This window comes from Agelaius tricolor, unplaced genomic scaffold (assembly GCF_023055355.1).
Source record: "Agelaius tricolor isolate 1412-34295 unplaced genomic scaffold, bAgeTri1.0.p SCAF_4, whole genome shotgun sequence".
NCBI lineage: Eukaryota > Metazoa > Chordata > Aves > Passeriformes > Icteridae > Agelaius > Agelaius tricolor.
In genome coordinates, this window is record NW_027269264.1 from 25,380,348 (window position 1) to 25,402,997 (window position 22,650).

General features: G+C 38.8%; 1 protein-coding gene across 4 annotated transcripts in view; it reads right to left on the reverse strand.

The window, feature by feature from the left end:
• The window catches only part of ADAMTSL1 (ADAMTS like 1), a 391,950-nt gene that overhangs the window by 150,058 nt on the left and 219,242 nt on the right, over positions 1-22,650 (reverse strand). For 3 of the 4 annotated variants that reach the window (XM_071424947.1, XM_071424948.1, XM_071424950.1), the window contains exon 3: positions 7,377-7,504. In XM_071424947.1, the coding sequence (XP_071281048.1) occupies positions 7,377-7,504 (128 nt within the window). Of the gene's footprint in view, positions 1-7,376; positions 7,505-21,980; positions 22,325-22,650 lie in introns of those variants that run through there. The other variant, XM_071424949.1, reaches the window with a different exon arrangement.

Here is a 22,650-nt window from a genome sequence, read left to right on the forward strand (position 1 = left end):
AAAAATTAAGTATCAGCTGACAACGTGCCCTTGCAGTCCAGGAAGCCAATTTTATCCTGGGCTGCATAGAGGGGAGTGCGGCCACCAGGTCAAGGGAGATGATTCTCTCCCTCCACTGTGCTCTCATGAGACCCCATCTGGGTCACTGGAGTGCTGTGTTCAGGTCTGTGTCCCCAGCAACAGACAGAACCTGAGCTGTACGAGCATATCTGGCTCACAAAAATAATGGGCTGAAACACCTCTCCTATGAAGAAAGATCGGGAATGTGAATGTTACAGATGGGTTCACAAGGGGAAAGTCATGTTTAACTAAATTTCCTTACATAACAAGGCCTGCCATCTCATTGACTAGTAGATTTATTTTTATTAGAATTCAGCAAAGCTTTTGATACAGTTTGCATGGTATCCTTCCGGTAAATTTTAATTTTCAAGTTTTTCTTTGTCTTATTCCCAGTCACTGATTGTTGTTTTCTAAGTAACAGCTGGCATTAAATACTATGCCCTAAACTCACAAAAATATGACGGGATAGTCCACTTAAAATAACAAAGATCCAATTTAAGAAAAAAAAAAGGAAAATACAAAGAAAAAACCTGTCAGGTGCTTTCAGGGTACTGTTCATTTTCAGCAGTTAGTCTCACATCTGTTTTCATCACCACAGTATTTTTTATTTTCTTAATAATATTTTAAGAAGTGTCTTTAACTTTAGATTTGCACATATAAAATGTATTGCAGATATACAGAAAGCAATTACAGTTGTGAATGTTTTTCACAATGCAAGAAAGGCAGAAAAGCAAAAATTAAAAAAAAACCAAAACCTTTCAGTAAAACAAGGATGAGACGTCTCTTCAGATTTGAAGTGGAAATAACTACAATATAAAATCTCACCTGCTGTGCTATATCACAAATATACCATATAGAACATAATGCAGGCCAAAAGTACTAACATCCCAAATGTGAACACTCTAGAAATTGGAGCAGGATCCAGGTTTTGCAGCTGGTCTTTGTAAAACAAATGTGCTGAACAGGATGGCAAGCTCTGCCTTCTCTGAGGAAGTCTGCATGTGTGTTAACCTCCCTCCACTGAAATTTCTTGTGTACAATCTAGTGCTCCAGTCTTTAGAGAATCACATAAGTTTCTTACTGGAATTAAGGCTTACAAAAACTCTACATCATGCAAATGTCTGACTGATTTAATTCTTTTTGATTTAAGTTCAGGAACAGATTTATCAAAAGACGTATGAATAGCCAAGAGCTCTTCCAGTGAACCTGGACATATGAACAGTATATCACCTGAGTGAGGGCTTCACAGACATTTTTGTTTTGTAGGCCACTTCTCAATAGGGAGATGCATTTATGGAGCCCATATCCATCACTCACCTGTAACTGCAATGCTGATTACTGTTCATTCTACTACACGCTGGTTTTTCACCCAAAACACCAATACATATCATCACTGTGTCAGGTCTAACAAGGGGTTCCATAAGAAAACTACACTAGGAAAGCATTTTCTACAATTTTAGATACTTCAGTGAGGCACTGAAGCCAGAAATTAGGACAGCCAGCACAGTGTGTCTAGCTGGTTTTCTGAAGACCATCAGCAGTCACTCCATACTGATTTACACTGTGTGAAATTTGCAGCTTCTTATACTGCTGACATGTTGACTCAGACAGGTTGCTTGCTGCTTCTGCCATTAGAAAGAGTTAGAGCTGTAATCTCTCTCAAAAAATTTGGAATCATTTCTTCATCACATACAACCAGAGAATGGTTTCAAAATTCTCATAATTACAGTATTCACTAATCACAGAGTAAACAGAATATTAAAATTCCTTTAAAAATGCTGCTAGGGGGCACAGACTTAACTAGAAGCACTTACAAATTAAAGAAACAAAAAAAAATTTCCAGCTATTTAGAATCATACACTATATCTTGGAGGATGTCCTTTACACAGTAAATGATCTAGAAGTATCAACTGAAGCAGAAGTATCAAATTCAGGTATTCTGAGGGTCTTTGAAGGAAGCAATGTACTACACTAGTATACAGATACAGTTTTATACAAGGTAATGAGAAACATCCTCCTAAATAATTTCATAGTGCAGGTCACCTAAGAATTTTATGACTTTGACTGTACTCTTCATGAGTGACGTGGTATGCTTCAACAGAGTACCATTTATTTTTGGGGATGTATTCAAAAACTTTGATAGCATTTGTGCACAAATATTCTGCTCTTTATTCCACAGACCTTGCACTAGAAAAGGGCTTATTCTCAAGTATTTAAACTTATCATTTTGACCAATATAGGAACATTTAATAAATGTTCAAAAGCCTAATCTGGCTTATTTAGTAGTGCCAGGATAGACAAGACTGCATTTATATCATTACACAGTAATTACAGTAATACATGTTGGCTTCTATCTGTCAAAGAAGCAACCCCCAACCTACATAACTGCACCATTGTAATTTTCACTCAGAAAGTTTAAAGGACCTTTTATCAGTGTTAGATGTGAAAAACTTCAGAATCTCTGGGAATCAAAGCCCCTGAGACAGACGACTCTGTCAATGCAGCCTGAAAATAAGGGTCACAGCCACTTGCTGGGACTACATTCTAAATTCAGTAGTGAAGCAGCAACAGTAGCTAATATTTTGGTATCAAAGTTGTATACAGATGAAAGTTAAAACAGTATCTTTTCAAATATGCAGTATTTGATGGATCCTGTTTTCAATGCCAGTCAGAAATGTTATTAACGGTTTCTTATTCACTTATTTAACTTTGAACTAAGATGAATAGCATGCATCTATTCCATCACTTCTGACAAAACCATTTGATGTTGGATTTGTAAATCAACAATATATGAGATCAAAATTAGAAAATATCACTCCTTAATGAAAAAAATCTAATTTATTTTAGGCCCTTTCTGTCTTATGAGAAATGCACAAATCATAAAATAGACCTAATTTTAGCAAATTTAGCTAGTTTACTAAACCTGACCTTCAAAAATATGTCTTGGTTGTTATTTTATGTGCCAAGTCAAATGACAATAAAGCCGAGAGTCATTTATGCAGATTTACTGTTTTCACTCTGCAGAATGCAACAGCAATGTGCTGAACAACTAAGCAAGTGAATCACTTGATCTAACTTAGCAGGCCAAACTGGCAAAAAGGCTATTTCATATTTCTGGTTCCCTTGCATAACCAAAAGGCAGTCATCAGATGAAGAAAGAAAGAGAGGTATTTCAAAAGGAGAGAGAAATATGTACCAGTAAGTGACACAGACAGTATGAAGCATAGGAACAATGCTGGGAATAACTCCCTCACGTTTGTTCCATCTTTTTTTTTAATTTGTGCTTTTCTTCATTTGTTTGTTTTGTCCTATTGATGTTTTCATTTTTTTTTTTTCTTTTTAATCTCGGACACTTTTATACTGAGGGAAATTTGTCATGAAAATGTTAATGCTGAACTTCTTCTGCTACCAAACATAAACCCCTCACTTAATGGTGGAAAACCTTCACTCTGTTCAGAAGTCTACACATTATTTCCCAGAGATAAGGGTGATGATATCAAATTTTGGCCCTTGAGCTCAGCTCCAGTAACCTTGGGACTCCATAACTATCTCAGCACTCTGCTGTATGCTCAAACTATTCTCTGCCACATGTTTTTTCATAAACAGAAGCAACAGTAAGGAAGGGTTTCTATACAGTTTAATGAATAGACCACATATCTACTATATGAAAAAACAGTTTTCAAATCTCTAGGACACGCTTATCTTTTGCTACATGCAGCCTAACTTTAAAAGAAAGTGATGGTGAATTTGGAAGATGATGAGAAAAAGAATCACAATTATCTTCTTGCCAAGCCTAGACAGAGCAAAATGGTCTCACTATTACTGTAGTACTCAGCAATATGTAAAAAGTACAATTCCAGAAAAACACAGAATTTTTTTAGATCAGTATGGGTGAACAAATGAATAAGAGAATTTATAATTTCTTTTACAATTTGAAAATGTATCCCAGTACAGGAAATAAATACACATTAATTTCAGAAATCTAATTCAGATATTTATTATTACTCTTTTTGAGTTTGCTTGAATCAATATGGACACATATTAACACCTGGATGGAAGATATCTGAGTTATTATCAATCTCTTTGCTAGAAGACAAATGCCACCAGTGCTGGGCAATCAACTCTTACTTGCTGCAACAAATAAGAGTTGTATTCTAAGCAAGAGGGCAAAGCCCATAATGCAGTGCCTCTCTAACTATATTTCCATAATCTCTGTATCCAAAGCAGCCAATACCTAACAAAACCTGGTTCCCCGTAGAAGCTCAAGTGCTGGTAGTGCTCAAGTGCTCAAGAAAAATAGGAGTGGTCAATGGTTCTTCTCTGTACAGGTTTTCTTGAGTAGTGCTGCATGGCAGATCATCAAAAAAAATAGGGAAACAGAAAGGAAAACATTCTAAAATGATAAAAATAGTTACCCCTCCACCTAATATATAATTAGTCAAGGAGGTTCACCTTCAAGTGAGTTGAGGCAAAACCCAGTAACATTTAAAGGGGGTCTGTCCTTTTGTGTAAATAACAACAATATCAGAAGTTATAAAGAGTTAATGTGAATAAAGAGCATGAAAAGTGTAATCTTTTGAGCTTTGGTAGTCTAATTTATAAAATTGTATTTTCCTGGGGTGTATTCTGCCCTTGGAGTGACCCAGTGCTTGCTGTCAGCATGAGGACATAAAACTGACTTGGGCTTACAACCCCTGTCTGCTTGTGTGACTGGCATGTGTATTTATATCACTAGCATAATGTCCTTAGCAAAATCAGAATCAGTTGTTCTGATGAAATGTACTGCTAAACAGCCACTACCTGAAATTTTTGCTATTTAAAACACAAGAATACAGAATTTTTCACTAACACTTTCCATTCTTTCATCACAGCTGTGAAGGACTAATGCAAAACATGTTCCCAAAACAAACAACACAAGCACGAACATAACTTTGGCAAATAAAAGCTGGAAAGAAAGCTGGTTTCCTTTATTTAGCTATATATATTAATGGTGTTTAGGAATGGGCAATTAGTCTTTGGATTTTTTCAAAGCTGATGCACCAAGCTCTTTCTATTCATGTGATGCTCTGAAAGTCATCTCATACAGAACTAAAAGATACAAGGCATTATAAGCATTCCTCCCAGGATGAGAAATATTTAGGATTAATTTGTTCCAATTTGTTCTAAATGTGTTGCCAGTTTTCATTTGCCAGAAGAATCTACTATATTCCTTCAAGTTGCAGTGAAATTACACGCAACAAATAAACTGTACTGACCAAGAAATTGTCTCTCAGAGATGGACATTCTGGTCAAGCCTTGACAGCTTTGAAATACTCCTGTGAATTTATTTGGAAAGCTTTGATGAGTTTCTTTATCTTGCTCCCACTCTGACTTAGCAGCTTAAAATGCTTGCTTAGCAGAAAAATTAATAATTTAAACCCTTTACTTAATTAACAATTGCACGTAGACTAGGAAAAATGAAAAACTATTGCACATTTGAGAGAGTGCTAATTCCAGGACATAAGTTACTATTTTTGATTTATTGCTACTGGCTACCAAATGCCACACACCTAATTAACTCCCCAGTTCCTATCCCAGAAATTGGAGGTTTCCATGTCTGAATGGGTCATAGTTGGTGGTTGGTGTCTTAAGGCAGGAAGCATTGCTTGTGTCCTGAAGGGACAGTGGAAAGGTCATGTATGAAACCTAATTTTGTGTGATTTATGAGGTTATTCCCTGTTCCACTCATTAAGGTTCAGGGTCATCCTGAACAGCACAAGAGTCAAAGGGAGTCCAGAAGAAATTATTTTTACTCACATTGTCACATATTGTGACAACTGCTACTACTATTTGGAACTCCAAGATTGCCCTCTAGAACCTACAGAGACAGTTCTCATGAGGGAGGAAAGAAAGCACCTATTGCTCAGAGTCCCCAGATCTCCTGGTACATCTGGCTTCATGTTTACATTAAAATAACATATTGACAGTCATTTATTTTTTTTAAGTATGGAAAACGATATACTGTGATTAAAATTAGGTTCCTGTCTCTGAAATTTCACATTTTGAGGTGAATGCAACTGGCCTCAAACTAACTGGCCATGAAACAACTGGCCATGAAACTAACAAGGTATTAGAATCTGGTCAATTTTTTTTTTTTAATCCATGGGAATGCAATAGCAAAGTATTGGTTTTCCACTTATTTCAACAGATGCCTTTGCCTATCTTTTCTTCCAGTAGACTTTGCGCACAGTAAACTCAATAAATGGGGCTACTAAGAGATTGTTCAGAGATAAAGCTAAAATACACAATATCCTATTCTGGTGTTATGTTCAATGCCTTGTGCTGTTTCCTGTCTTCACTAAACAACATCACATATTAAAGTGTCAGACAGAGGAAATTATTTGGACTGTATGACCGCTGTTTGTTATATTAACATCAGTTTTACAAGCACATGAATAAAAATATGAAAGAAAGTATGCAGGATGGAAAATTGTATTAGATTTTTTTATCCTACAATATATAAGGTATCAGAAATGGCAATAAGCCAGAAAGGTTGGGTCTGGAGTTTCCCTTCATATTATTTATCAGAAATCTGTTAATATTTATCACATATACCATGTTTACTGCAGGTAAATTTTTTTCCTCAAGTAGATAGAAATAATATTTGCTAGAAATATTTTGCAGATAAAACTTACATAAAGTACAGAATGGAAAAAATGCCAAAGAGTTGTTCTTTTTCCATTGCAAGCTAGTAACTGGGCAGGAATAAGATCTCAGATGCCTGACTGAATACCCAGAATTCATCTTTGTATCAGACCATTTTATCTCTGTTGGGAAGGGCCTTGCTGGTATTGAGTACTTCCTACCTGAAATTCAATTTGCAAGATATCCTTTGTAGGACTGTTACTCTTTCTTATATAGCCCAGGATGCCTCATTTGATTAATCTGTTGCTTTTATAGTCAGGGTGGCTGAGACTGTGGGGTACTAAATGTAGTGAATAATCTGTACTCTTGTACGAGCACATGACAACTCTTACTGCTTAAATGGTGAAAATGGAAGGAAGTTCAACTTCAGGAGCTGGCAGCCTTTTAAGCTGTCCAGACCACTTTTTTATCTCCATGGATTCTTGCTTTATTTTAAAGGGTGTTTCCTTATCAAGCTCATTGGCTGCTTGCCCAAATTAAAAAAAAACCCCAAAACATTACCATAATTTTTTGACAACAAGGTGAAAATTTCAGTGTAGGTCAAGCCTTCCACAGGTTGCTTCTTATCGTCTGGCAGATATAAGTAGGTTGAATTTTTCCATCAATAAAGCAGAAAACATTCAGCCACTTACTTGCTGCTCAGGCAGCGTCGCAGTGAGTACGAAGCCCCTCCTCCACAGGTGCGCGAGCATTCGCTCCACGAGCCCCAGGCATCCCACAGCGAGTCTCGGTCCTCCTCCGAGCGAGCTGTTCTGGAGCTCTGAGGAGAGGGAAAAGGGAAAAAAAAAAAAAAGAAATCAGGAAAGAACATATAAGCATCAAAACTTCTGCTGCTAGTTTAACTATTCTTTTTGATGGATATCATTTTGGTTATTAAAAGTACTGAATAAATTGAATAAATCTGTTCCTCTCTGGCATGCCTACTGGTTGACAACAGTTCCTTAGTAGGGAATGTGTATGAATTCACTTTCATCTTTTGAATATCCTACTTCATCTCAGTTTGAGGCTAGTGAAGACTGCTCTAAGACAGCTCTTTGAACAACAGTGAAACAAAGGATCTTTTCTGATTAAGAAATGGAGTATTATAGACATCAGACATTGTGCTCTGAAGTTATGCTGCTGTGTTAGAAGCTATGAAAAGGCATATTGAAAGGAACCCTCCAAAATGATCCTAAGGAAAAAGTGAAACACAACATAGTGAATCAATGTGCTAAAAAGGCATTCTATATAATAACTTTCATGCACTTACCATAGGGAATTTGAACTATCATCGCGTCTCTGTCTAAAGGTCTATGAAACTTGCTGGACAAAGTTTCCCTAACTGTTTCATCCCTACTGTTTGCTAGTTTAAAGAATAAAATGCACATTCCCAGAAAAGCAGAAGTTACCAACATCAGTTGGTAATAAGCAACTATCAGTTGGTCATAAGCATATATGTCATAAACATATAGCAGTATATGTCTCAAATAAAGCAGTCATACCTATATTCAGCATTTCATTTTCGTTCATGCAAATGCACCGCAGAAACATAGATTCATAAGGACACGAATAATTTAACCATATAGATAGATATTGTCCTTAGTGGGCAATGTGGTTTTGCTGGAAAAACTGACTAATCTAGCAAAGTTGCACCAAAAATGCCTGTGTCTGATGGAGATAGGCAGTGTTCTCCTTCAAAACTTTACTTGTGCTATGAGCCAGCGCCTGGTGAATAGCAGTTCTAACTGCACTTGAAATTAATGGGAGAGAAAAACAAGGACATGAGTGAGACTTTAAAGGTACACTTTAACAGAAAAACATGGCCCATGTTACAGCAGTCAGCTTTAGCTTTCATAGCATCACAGAAGATACTGTGTTGGAAAACACCCATCAGAATCATCAATCCCAACTCCTGGCCCTGCACTGGCCACCCCAAGAGTCACACCATGTGCCTGAGAGCACTGTCCAAACACTTCTTGAACTCTGTCAGGCTGGTGCTGGGACCACTTCCCTAGGAAGCCTCTTAGTGTGTTCAATTATCCTCTCAGTGAAAACCTCTTCCGGATATCCAGTCCAAATCTCCTCCTCCTCCTCCTCACAGCCTCAAGCCATTCCCTCACGTGCTGTCAGAGCACAGAGAAGAAATCAGCGCCCGCCCTCCCCTGCCCCTCACAAGGAAGTTGTAACTGCAATGAGGTCTCCCCTCAGTTCCCTCTTCTCCAGGCTGAACAGACCAAGTGACCTCAGCTGCTCCTCACATGGCTTCTCTTCAAGGCCCTTCACCATCTTTGTTGTACTCTTTTGGAGCTCTCTAACAGTTTAATGTCTTTCTCATATTGTGGCACCCAAAAACTGCCCTCAGCACTCAAGGTGAGACCACTCCAGCTCAGAGCAGAGCAGGAAAATCCCCTCCCTTGCCCAGCTGACAATGCTGTGCCATCAGCCAGAACCTCCTGTTTGTTGGCAACAATAAGGGATTATTTCAGACACAGAGATAACTCAACACTGAAATAATTTCACCTTCAGTAAAGCTGAGTAGTAGTAATGAAATATGGTGAAATATACCAGCCCTGAATAATTTTATTCATGAGTAAAAAAGAAAATTAATTCAGTCTGTGAGAGATAATCTGGGGCCTGTCTAATGAGTGTGTAACAATTATTTGACACACTCATTTTATCTTAGCTTTATTAAAAAAAGAAAACAACCAAAAAACCCCACAGCAATTGCAAGGGTAAATATAAAACTTAAAAGTTTCATAAGAAATCAGATTCTGATTATGACTATATGTGACTCAGTCTCTAGATTTACATTGGAGACAGAAGACATGACAACTTACTGAGGTTATTTCACCCGACTGCTTTTTGAAGAGTAATTTTTATGAAGTAAAAACGAGTATTTACAGTTTTATTCTCTTAAAATAAAAATACATGTTGGTGCTTCCAGTTTATAGCAAAAAAAATACTTCAAACTGCAGATGAGTGCATGACCTGATCATTCACCCTTGGCTGAAAGCTCAAAGACATAATTTGAGAGGGTTACAAGGTAAACTCATGTGAACCAAGTACTCTTACTCCACCATAGGCATCAGCACAGCTAGACATTCTGTGGGTCCAAGTTCTTCTGACATAAACTGTGATCCCACCCAAAGGAGATCTGTGAGCCTATTACTTGCATTCCAAAATTTGCTTTAAGACCTATATATTCCCAGAAAACATGTGATCTCAACCTGGAACAGGCTTCAAGTTTTCTTTTAACAAGTGGAATAAACATAATTCATCTCAACACCACCCATGTTTAATGTTAAAGAAAGTAGAGTGTTTTCCTTCCTGTGAGTAAAAATTGAGCTTGAAGTTCTGGCAGTACCCAAAAAGTCGTTTCAAATCAGAAAACAACTGTCCATTACAGATTTATTCCAGCTTTGAAGGAGATATACACAATTACTAGCTAAGAATTCATTGTCTAGCATAGATTTTTCAAAAGTAGTTTCTACAGGTAGTTAATAATTGCTACCCACTTTTGTCAAAATGAACTAAAGATCTTAATTTAAAGTAGCAGTCAAGAGTACCACAATGGAAGAACTCCTACAAAACTTCTTTAAAGCCCTGAAGTTCCTGTCATAAATAGTAAAGACAAGGAAAAAAAAAAGGGGGGGGGGGAGTATATGTCCTTAAAGTTGAAAAGAGTAAAGCTGGCACCACCTGAATCTTTCTTTTAGTAACAGTTCCATCACAGAAAAAGTCTTCTACTCTGCCAGAGGTACTCCAGATTGGTGGTTCTCAAAATGCCAGAGTATGTCAAAGAAGGAAAATGCAGTCATCAAGGCTCATTATGCCCTGTTGCTGGTACCAGACCTTTCTTATCCCTTCTGTCAATTCTAGGTGGATGTCAGCCTGAGCTTCCCAGAAAAAATCCATTTCTATGTTGAGACGAAACTCAGGATGCCTTGACATCAAAAGTATCAAGTCAGAAATGCCACCCTTAAGCAATTTGCTTATTGATGACCTATATAAACAAATAAATCTGCTAGCACTAATCAAAACCAGATCTTCCTTAATCCCTTACTATCTTAGTATACACATCTTAATCTGATGGTGATTCTGCATCTACCACCCCACTCCCAAAGAGCTGTCTAATGAGAAATACGAAGAACAGCTTGTGCTATTGGACCAGAAAGCAAAAAGGAGCCTGTGTAAAAAATGAAATCACTCTCAGTAGATAAGAGTACTCAGGTGAAGACACTTACAGAAGTAAAAAAAAAAAGTTTTAAATTACAAGTCAAACAAAGGAATTTTCATAATACAAACAAAATGAATCTGACATAATCAGATAAGACTAATAGAGATAGATCTCCAACTTGATTCTTCAAAAAAATCCAGCTTCAGTGTTTAATAGTAATTTCTGAATTTATTAAAGAGTTGTCAGGCATTCATGTTATATTCAGTGGTGCTTCCTACCCTTTCTGCTTACAGTACACAGAATTCATTTAGACTATTCTGGAATACAAGTGTCACACATCCTTAAATCACAACAGCTACCTGGACATCTAGGAGTGGAATGCCTGATAAGAACCAGGTTTCTTTTAAAAGTGTAAGTGTGCACATTTGTGTAGGTGCATAGAGGGAGAAAAATGAAGAGCAGCAAGACCTGTTCATGTCCTGAAGTCTACAAAAGAAGTTCAACCTTAAGAAAATAAAGCTCAGTCACATATTGGAATTTAAAATTTTGTTTGGAACAGTGCTATCCCTACAGAATCCAGCTATTTGTCAGTGCCACACAGAAGACTGTGTGTATAAACACAGATCACATGGTTTACTTTCTCCTCTGGTTCTGAGGCATCCAGTTTTCCTCCTCTTTCAGTAAAAGGCTGCTGGAGTCCTTTTTTCAAGCACCCAGTGTGTTTCTTAGATTAAACAGCAATACAGACAGTGAAAAATGCAATTAAACTCTTGTTGGACTACAGCATTGATACAGAATTTAGTCCAGTTATTTCCCAGATAATATGAACCACTGGTTTGCTTAATAAATTTATATCATCTGGTTCTTATCATATCCCCACTGTTTCAGGGTATGATGAAGTGTCAGTGACAATATGCAAGGCTCCTCTGAGGCCACTGCCTAAACTTGCCTTTAGCTACTGTAAAAATCATGCTAGGGACAGAAAACTAGTATTTTTTCTTCTGTAATGGTCTTTCTGCCCAGACTTTTCAGATAAGTTTAAATGCATCCCTATATGAATTCTTGCCAAGCCACAGATTCTTCTTTGAGTAATCCTTGAGCATCCTTTGATGTTAGTTTGTCACTGAGATTCTGAGATTAAATATATATTTCACACAGTACTGAAATGCTGTCTGCAGCAAACCAGGAAGAAACTGCTATCAGCACTTCCCTAGGTGAGTAACAGCAGGGGACAAGGCCAGTGACCTCAACTCCTTATAAAAACCATGTATTTCAAAACTTAAAAAAACTTCAACCAATGTAAATGTATGGCTTATAAGATTTCATTTGCTCAGTGTTAAGTATCTTTATTGCATTCCATCCAAGTTAACAACTGGATGGAAGCCCACGCGGGAAACTGTTTGGAAATTTCTGGCTTTTGAAAAAAGACAAGGCAGAACAAATTCATAGCCAGTTGAATTGATATTGGTAATTGCCATCAGAAAGAATGTTAACGTGAAGACATTTCTGACTAACTTTTGCAACTTTTCAAAGCGAGTAACTTGAAAATTTCATAGGTAAAATATTCTGACATATCAAGTTCGCAATGCACAAAAAGAAAATGTTTAATTTATCTAGGCAAAATGTTGCACATCACTTTAAATGGTACTGTACAACCAAAGCTCATCTACTCTTCCAGAATAACTGTACCATACTGATAAAAGGACTTAGGAAAGTAAGCCTCATCCTTCTGAGGAGCATGATTCCCTGGAAGCACTAGGATTTCCCATGACAATAGTTCTTCAGTTCCATGTAGGCATCTTTCCATTTCACATGCCTCATGAAACCAGAGGTCCCCAAGTCAGCCTTAGCAAACCATGACTTTAACCTCTTTTCTTTTCCCAAAGATCAGATTTAGGGTCAGGACAGATGAACACTGTTTAGCTGGTATGGTAAATAGCTTGTCTTCCCATCGTCTTGCCTGTATCCCATGTGAAAGCAAAAAAAGGATTTCTGCCACGAGACCTGCCACCCAGCCAGCTTCCAGAAGGACCACACAAACCAAAAAATCCTGTCTACCTGACATGCTTACCAAAGTAATGGAAGTTCTGCTCTCACAGAAGTTAAAAAATGAAAAGAGAAGATGCTCTTTTACCCAATCTGCCTGAGTTGTTTACTGCACCTGAGATGCCAAGTGACTGCAAGTGCCATTGCTGCCATGAACAACTGCATGCTGTTCCATATGGCCAGATCAAAAGGATGCCTATAGAAAGGTTCGAAATACTCCTACAACACTGTATTTCCTGGTGAACAACCTGGAAAGAAAAGTAGCTGTAGTGAGCATCAGACATCTTGATGTGAAAGTGACTATTCCTTGAACACTGTCCCCCCAGTTCCCTAGAGGCTAGTGGCTCCCTTCTACTGGGAATGCAACTGTGAGCTGAACAGTAGCATCCCACTTGCCCCGGGCCTCACAGTCTTGTAAATTAACTTAGGAATTTTTGCCTCCTTTCTACTTGCAAGTCAAAGCAAAAGGCCTCTGAGAGGATCAAGAGAGTATTTCCTATGGAAAACCCCTGGCACAGGAAACCCTTGATCTGAGTGTCTCCAAACTCCAAGAAGGCACTGGCACAGAAGCACAGGCATGTCAGCATGTATTCTGAACTTTGGGTAATTATGCTCACATTTTTCTAGTGCAGATAAATGGGCCAGGATTTATTATTTCAGTCTCTGAAAAAGAAATAAAGAAAAAAATCCAAATCTCTTTCTGGATAGTTTTAAATTTACTCTTTCTTCTTGCCCCAAAGCATCCATCACTTAAAAGAAACAGGGGAAGACACCCTGATGAGGATTGAAGAGGAAATCTCACCAAGATACTCTTGCAGTTTCCCAGTGCTTATTCTGCTCCTGTGAACAAACGGAAAGAATAATAGGTGGATTTCTCTTTACCCTAAAGGAAAACACCTGATACACACAGAGCTAGCTCAGTTCAGGGACAGTGGTAAAAATTTGCTGTGTTAGTCCTTTTCAGTGCTGTGGTTCTTTTTGTCCTCTTTTATTCTTAACAGCAAGACAGACTCATTACTAAGGGGACAGAAATTGATAAATATAGTATGTTTTCCTTTTGCACAGGAAAGCAGAGGTTTATTGAGAGGGCACTAACCTCACATCCCTTCCTAACCATGACTTGATATGGCTATTGCACAAGTAATGGGACGAAGTGTCACACTGAGCTCCTGAAAACACTGTGTCTGTAGTCTCAGTGTTGTACACAGCTGTACCCTCTTACATCAGTATCTCCACACATCAGTTCATCTCAGAAAGATAAGAACATTGCCACTTCTGTCCTTATGGTCACAAGGGATTCCCAAAGCCCTGAAGCAAGCCATATAGCTGCGCTGTGTATATGAGAGGACACAGCCTCCAATGTGCAACAACAGAGCAGGGAATCGATTAACAGCCATCTCAGAACATTAAGAGCTAAACAGCCATTCCTAAACCTGGACTGGAAGTTGTATCCCAGGAGAAATGTGCCAAATGTGAGCTCATTTCTTCTCATAGAAGGGCAGCAGCCAGCTGGAGGGGCGGGGAAGGGGGTTGCTGGCAGAGGATGGAGCTGACACCATATCACTTCAACGTGTGCACACTGAGTTCTGTGTAATATTTTATAACAGTGCTTTATAAACCTCAGATCAGTCCTATCTCTCACCCCTCTTACCCAAATGAAAATACGCATCAGGAGACCAATGTGAATGCAAAAGTTTTTTTTCTTGCTCTCACAGACAGAAGTTACAACATTCTGTTGCATTTAAATCCTGCCGTGCTGGTGTAAACACCAGGCATGGGTGATCCAATACAGAGCAAATCCAAGCTGGCTCAGCCTCAGACTTGTCGCCTTATTGACTCAGGGTTTTTAAGGCTAGGACTGGTTCAGATGCAGGATAGGTGAAATCACTTTTCAAAATTCGGAACCCACCCAAAAGCACGGGTTCAAAAGTGCATCTTGCACTCCAGGACTTCGGTTTTGTCTTCCACATTGCAAGAACTGTGGGCAGGGAAAAAGCAAACAAGGCGCACAGCAAGGAGATGACAGAAAAGTAAAATTGTAACCTGTGGTGAGGCCTACTGCATGCCAAGTGTTTTCTAAATGGTGAGAAATGAAAGTGTGCTGGCTGTGCTGTGCTCAACAGCTTCAAGAGAAAACAGCCAATACACACCTGACACTTAAAGCTCCACCATGTCTCCAAAGAAGAAGACATTTACATTGAAGAAATTTATATTGGCCATTTTCCTTTTTAGTAAACTGACCTTAATCTTCATATATTCACCCTCCCAACCTAACCTTTGGTAGAGCTCACAACGTTCCACACTGAGTCCCCTCACAAAATACCATTTTGTCTGGGTTTAGAAACCCTGGTTCTGACAGTCTGAGCTTGAAGACATTGTTGCATTAGCACAGATTTTGATCAGCACAGCTTTTACTCAGACCTAGGACATCCCAGCCTCTGGAGCAGATCACAGCACTAAGGCAAGGTGACATAGGTTGCAACAGGCAGATGACACTCTGGTCAGGAGGCATTTCAGACAAAGGAAGAGAACATTCCAAAGACTTGTGCAATTTCAGACAACATCCACAGTTATGAGCTTTATTCAAAACAAATTAAGCTTCCTGTTCTTCTGATAGCCTGCCATCTCCCTCAGTTACGTCATGGAGATGTCTATGTGCTTAATTTTAATGACAAGTTGTTGAAACATTAAGCCTTGGTGGAGGCATGAAAACCAAAAGAGAAATATTTGTGTAAAAAATAGTGGGGATGGAGTCAGGAAAGCACATAGGCAGAAGGCAGGAAGAAAGGCAGGGAGGCAGGAAGGCAGGCAGGAAGACAGGACGGAAGGCAGGAAAGAAGGACCAGATTTGTTTGAATTTTTTTTCCCATGAATTTACATTGAACTGTAAAGTGTTCAATGTAAATTCATGAAAGTGTTGGCCATGGAAGTGGGTAAACACTGACAGGACATAAGCTGCTGCTACTCCTCTCATGCTGCCCTCTAATCCCATGTGACAAGAATTTTTTCCCTTGCTGTACTCAAAAAACAGAAGTGACATATCCACATTTTGAACCAGTTTGCTACGAAAAGGATATGCATTTCTCTCTATGTCTTCAGCTTATCACAAGGCTGTCAAACATAGGCGATAAAATACTCCCTCTTGACCTGGTGCTTACCAGCACTGATGGGTGGATGAGCCCATTGGAGAATGACAAGACTGCTAAAGTCTGGAGTGGCAGAATTTTAGAATAAAAGCCACAGCAACTCAAATTTTTTGTTTCACATATTTCTGTTACAATACTTCCCTCTCCCCTTCAGCTAACTCAGATCTTCCATTTTTAAAACACGGCTGGACCTTTAAGAGACATATTGGACATACCATAGGAATGAAAATCCTGAAAATCCTCTCTCTTTTAAAAAGTTACAGGAAGTATGAAAATGTCATATCCAAAAGACATTTACAATAAGACAGCCTTGGACTTGTTAAGGGCCCTGAGCAACTCAGCTTTTAACAATTCGGACTGAAAGAAAACTCAGCTTTTAACAATTCAGACTGAAAGAAATACAGGATTTCAGTAAACTAGTAAGTAAGTAAATAAATAATTAATTCACTCATCTGATGCCAGCATCAAAACAGTAGGAGACCTTATTACTTCCTTTATTTCCTTTCATATCTGGTTCTGTTGATACAGCACACAATGTGAACAACATACTGGCGAACTTCAAACAAGGACTGAGATTATATCCAACAAAGCTAGAAGGGGAAGTTCAACACTCACACAGTATATTCATATGGAAACAAACCAAATATATTTATTTTATGTGACAGTTTGAATTTATTATTAGTTGCATATAATATCCTGTCTCATTTCTTGAGGACACTTGGAGTTTACTTCAGGATGTGTTACATTATCATACAACCCTTCCCCTCTACCCTGACACCCTCTCTGCTGAATCTCCTCTATGAGAAGTCTCTGACAAGCAGAAATTTTAAAGTTTGAAGCTTTGGAAGAGATTTCATAAAGGTAGTGAAGACTAAAGTGGAAGCAATGTGAAAATTAATATACAGTAGAATCAATGAACACACCACTAATTTCTCTGCACAGCTAGAAGGACTGCCCCTATAAGCAGTGACCAAAAAATCCACAGGTGGCAAAACTATTAAGACTTCTACATATGCTGGCCTTGTAAGAAAACAAAATTTCACAAACATACACACTGCTTTCCCTCCCCTTCCAATTTGACCCACTTCAGCTACTTTTATAAGAAGTTTGGAAAAGTTCAGTTATTACAGAAAAAGAAAAAAGGTGGTCATACGTGGAATTAAATTCTACTTAAAAGGTAGATGATAGATGAAAATCTCAGACTTATGATGAAATTATTTACATTCCCTGAGATAGAAGGATGTCTAAGTGGTCAGATTTACTAAGCTTTGACTTTTATTGGTCTGTTTTCAACACTACAACGGGTTAACAGACCTAAGAGAAGATCTCATTCCACAAAATATGTGTCCTTTGCTGACTTCCCCCATTTTGCCTCTACAGACTTCTAAGAGTTAGAACATGTTTTAACACCTTGAGTATGCAAAACTGGTCAGCCATCTGTTAAGACAAGCCTGCTGTCCATAAGGTGATCCAAAAAGCTGGAGAAGTCCACAGCAAAAATTTGCCATTCTTTTCAAGAGTTAGGAAGAAGTTTTGGTTCAAACCCCAGTACAATATTCTGATGAAACAAACACTTCATGCCAATTTTTGGATTAGTTGTTGTCCACCAGATGAGAAGACTTATTTCAGAACTGTCCTTGGCTTGGGCTGAGACAAATAATTTATTTTTATTTTTCCTGCTCCCCATCATGTTATTATAGGACCTGGTGGTTGGTATGTTTTCCCTTTTTTCTTCCAATACCTTTAGCTTTTTAATTGTTTCCATAAGGATGATCTTACCATTCTTTTTTCTTCCTCAGACTGCAATTTCCGATTTTCCCCCATGTAATTGTTTCCCATACAATTCTGAGTTTTCTTACAAAGTTAAGAAAATAGCTGCAGAAAAGCAAATAGAACCAACACTGCTGTCTGCAGATTTGATAATACAACAGAAACCATGAGGTTTTATTTGGACACCTTATGACACTGTTATAAGGGATTAAGATTTTATTTGCTTCAGTGAAAATTCAGTCATGCAGAGATTGATACTTCTCTTCTGATGAATTTTTTGTCTGGTCATGTGGCCTTCTCAGACTTTACATTGACTCATGAACCTTCTGAACATTGAAGGTTGTCCAGCTGACAGATCTATGACTACAGGTGACCACATTCAGACAATCCAGAGTGTCATGTCACACCTTCTTTTATTATTCTTTTGGAGCCCTATGAATCTAGCAAAGTCATTGAAAGAACACATTAAACTTTAATGGCACTGGTGAAGCAGACCAGTAGCTCAACAGCCTACATTAAGTGCTGACTTCTTTTCACTGAAGTCCAAAACCAAAAAAACTTTCATCACACAACCTTAGTTTAGCTCATGCAAGTTTCTGCATTTGGTAGAAAAAAGAAAAAAAAAATTATACTACAAGAATCTGAAGGAAGAGGTTAGTAAAATATGTCCCAATACAGAGTTCTACAGTAATATAGGAAGAAATTATATATACTTAGTAGCATCTAGTCCTTCCTATAAGAAATGGTTTTGTTTTATAGACATGACATATCTGAAGTACAGCAGCATGGGTCACAAACCACATTGGTGAGATATTTTCATTTTGTAACATGAATAAATCTCAGCTTTGTGTAGCTGAACTCTGCATTTCAGTTCATCCTCACCCAACCAATCTGAGCAAATGCTAGTCAGTATGTATACATGATGCTGCATGAAAATCCATTTGTGTTCTTTGGACCTCATACTGGAAAAAAACCCCTTTCAATATACCTACAATTTTTGAGACAGACGAGCTGACACAGCAGTAGGTAGACCTATCTACACATGAAAGGAAAAACCGTCAAGCTTTATACATTCAGATGTAAACAAGAAACATATTCATTTCACTGCCTAATTGCACTTGTGGTCATCCAAGACAGACCCAGTTAGATAATAGGGGAGTGTAATGCCAAAGAGCCTGGAAGGAATGGACTATTGTATTTGACTATTTTCCATGTACAAATTAGCACAGCAAAAGAAAGAAATCCTGCAGAAAAACACATGTACTTTATTATAGCCCCTAGTGTTACTTCTGCAAGTATCACAACAGTAACAAAGAGCTAAAAAATGCTGCTGAAAAGATGCAAATAACAAATGCAAAAATGTTTAAATGTCCCTCTGACGTGACATGATTTGACTTCTAGTTTGTCTGAGCTCATGGCTGGTTTTGGTTTGGACACATTCCTTTGAGATAGACAACTGTGATTTCTTGTGCTAGGCTTTTATTTTTAAACTAACAGAAAGGAAAATCTCTGGAACAAAATGCCTGCTCTTTCTCTTGTTACTTTTAAAAGTAGTATTTCCTTAGCCTGAAAAGTTCATGGAACAATAACCAAAATTTTACAACTATCTGGTCTTTCTCTGGAAAGAGAAATTTTTCATACTTTTTCAAGACAAGCACCTTAGTGTTATGGCTCAGATTCTTAAGAGTAGCCGTGAAAATACTTAGTCCACATAAATGCTAGAGAAACTGGTTCTCTGAGTATGGAGCAAGTTTTACGACAGTTAACAAAATACACTAGGGACCCCCAGTGACCTTACTCAAGCACCACTCAACTGAAAATGAACACAATTTCTTCTGAAGAAGGCTAAGAACCCCAATGGATTAGTGAGCTGCGCTCACTACTACATCACTCCAGGCAGCTGATAGTGAGAGAAAGAGGAGGAGCTATTGCTGTCGCTGCCTGTGGACTTGTCACAGCCTGTGAGGCTGCTAGGGATCAATTGCCTTAGCATCACATGCAGATAGCTGTACATGTGCCTGGGCTGTACAACCTCCTTCCTGAGGCAATGATGCTGAGTGAAGAATTTAGGTGCTACTTCTATGGTGTCATACTGAAAATTTAGGAATAACTGATAAATTATTCTAAGACCAATAGTGTAAGCATTTATTGAGTAACCTTAGTGCTTACAACTGTGAACTTTTGCCGAAGTTACTGAAGTGCCACGTGACAAGAAGCTGCTGCTGATGGTTATTGTGGGAAAGACGGGGCCTTTAGAAGAGATACAAGGTGATACACAAAAATCCAAATGCTGATTGTCATGGATTTACAAACTCATTCTGTCTACTTGGCTAAAGGCTAACCTCTAGGATGCTGACAGCCAGGTCACAGACTGATTTAATGACTTCTTGTTTTTCTCTCAAGAAATATCTATGAGCTTTCTACCATGCCTTTGGTGAACCCAAGCAGCAATAAACTACAGTAGGAACAGGTATACCAAGGCATCCTACAACTTATCCCTATCTCTAGCCAAGCTGTAAGTCAAATACTGGAATGTTTACCTAATCTCCTGCTGAAAGCAAGTGAGAGATTTTCCCAACTATGGAAGGAGCAAAAGAATGGTCTGATTCAAAAAAGAAAGTTAAGCTTGCTTCACATCACTATTCTTAAGGTACAAAGAGATTTGGCGGGAGGCGGGGGGGAAATCTCGAGGCAGTGTAAGTCATACAAATAAAAACTGGTACAATGTGGAATAAAATGCATAATAGTTGGCACCAGAATGCATTATTTATTTTCATGAATCAGGGACTGAGAATTTAATTCCCAAGCAGCAGAGTGATATACAAATATTATGAGTATGAGCTTAACATGGGGCCAAATTCCACAGTCTTGTGGAGTAGTATCTCCTGTTGATCTTCCTTTAATTAGTTCTGCAGGACTGTCTCAGTCATTACTGACTTATTACAGTCATCAGGTAATAAACATCTCATTTTCATACATGAAAGAGAATCTATGCTGACTTTGTGCCATTTTGTGTGAATTCAGTATTATAAATAGAAAACAGACTTTCAAACAAAGTAAGACTTTTATATCAGTACAAATAGCATTCTTATTTCTAGTGCTCAAATAGTATTTAGTGACTCTATATCCAAAAAGCTGTTCCTTTTTTTAAAATAATACAATTATTTAAAAGAAGTATTTTGAACAGGGTTATCCTAATGTTTAGCTCTCCATGAGGTTTACTAAAAATTGCGTTGAGATTAGTTTACAATGATTATTGTAGATTGGTTGACACTGATAAATAAGATGGAATCTGCTATAAAATTAAATGTATTTCTTAATGATGCTTTGCTGGTTGAACTACTACATTCAATCAAATTCTAGGAAAATGGCAATATACCTATGCCAAGATGACTCTGGTATCAAAAGTGTGCGTATATTAATATCCTTTCTGCAGATGTTCTGATTGCCAACTCACCACTCATAAAATTAGGTATGAGTCAAAATGGAACATCTTATGTCAATCAAACAGCACATGTACATCTTTCAGCTGTAAGCATCCTATCAGGATAATCAGGGGAAGTATGCACGAAAATAATCAAGTCTTCTGCTCTGAAGTATACCAGATATCACAGAATGTATCTTTCAAAGTTTGGTATAAACTTGACTCTGTAATGAGATACAGAAATAAGGAGAGCTCATTTAAGCTGGTTTCAGGAAAAAGTTCAGTACATGCTGTACCTGTTTTCTCATGTGCAGAAAAAAACTTTTTTCTTTTTTTTCTTTTTTTTTAAGGAAGAAAATTCCAGGAACATTACAGCACGATATAGTTTGATTTAAAGAGCAGAGAAACAGCTCCTCTCTGAATCCCAAGCAGTTAAATCACCATTTACAGGTCATTTAGAAGTTTAGAAAGCTGATGCCAACATCAGCTTCTTGGTTCTACCTGCATCAACCCACAATATCAAGGCTCCAAGTCTGCAGTGCTGTAGACAGGATAAAACTTACACGACTTGTTCAAAACAAACTCTCTCCAACTGCAATTTTAAGAGATTAAAAACATGCCCACCCGCATATATGCACACAGATACAGGATCAGCTACAGGCGGTAGGTATTTTAGCAAAGAAACGGCATTTACCAGGAGGAGGGCAGCCAGAAGCAGGGTGCCAGCGGCTGTCCAGCGGCAGCACTCCATCGTGGGGCGGGTGCCGGACCTGCGCTCAGACGCGCGCAAGCTGCGAGGCGCTCGGCCGGCGGCTGTCACCTCCAGCGCCGCTCGCTGCCGGCCTGCCTTCAGCGTATTGCCAGCCTGCCTTCAGCGTATTGCCAGCCTGCCTTCAGCGTGCTGCAAGCCTGCCTTCAGCGTGCTGCCAGCCTGCCTTCAGCGTACTGCCCGCCTGCCTTCAGCGTGCTGCCAGCTGCCTTCAGTGTATTGCCAGCCTGCCTTCAGCGTATTGCCAGCCTGCCTTCAGCGTGCTGCAAGCCTGCCTTCAGCGTATTGCCAGCCTGCCTTCAGCGTATTGCCAGCCTGCCTTCAGCGTATTGCCCGCCTGCCTTCAGCGTATTGCCAGCCTGCCTTCAGCGTGCTGCAAGCCTGCCTTCAGCGTGCTGCCAGCCTGCCTTCAGCGTGCTGCAAGCCTGCCTTCAGTGTACTGCCAGCCTGCCTTCAGCCTGCCTTCAGCGTATTGCCAGCTGCCTTCAGCGTATTGCCCAGCTGCCTTCAGTGTATTGCCAGCCTGCCTTCAGCGTATTGCCCGCCTGCCTTCAGCGTGCTGCCAGCTGCCTTCAGTGTATTGCCAGCCTGCCTT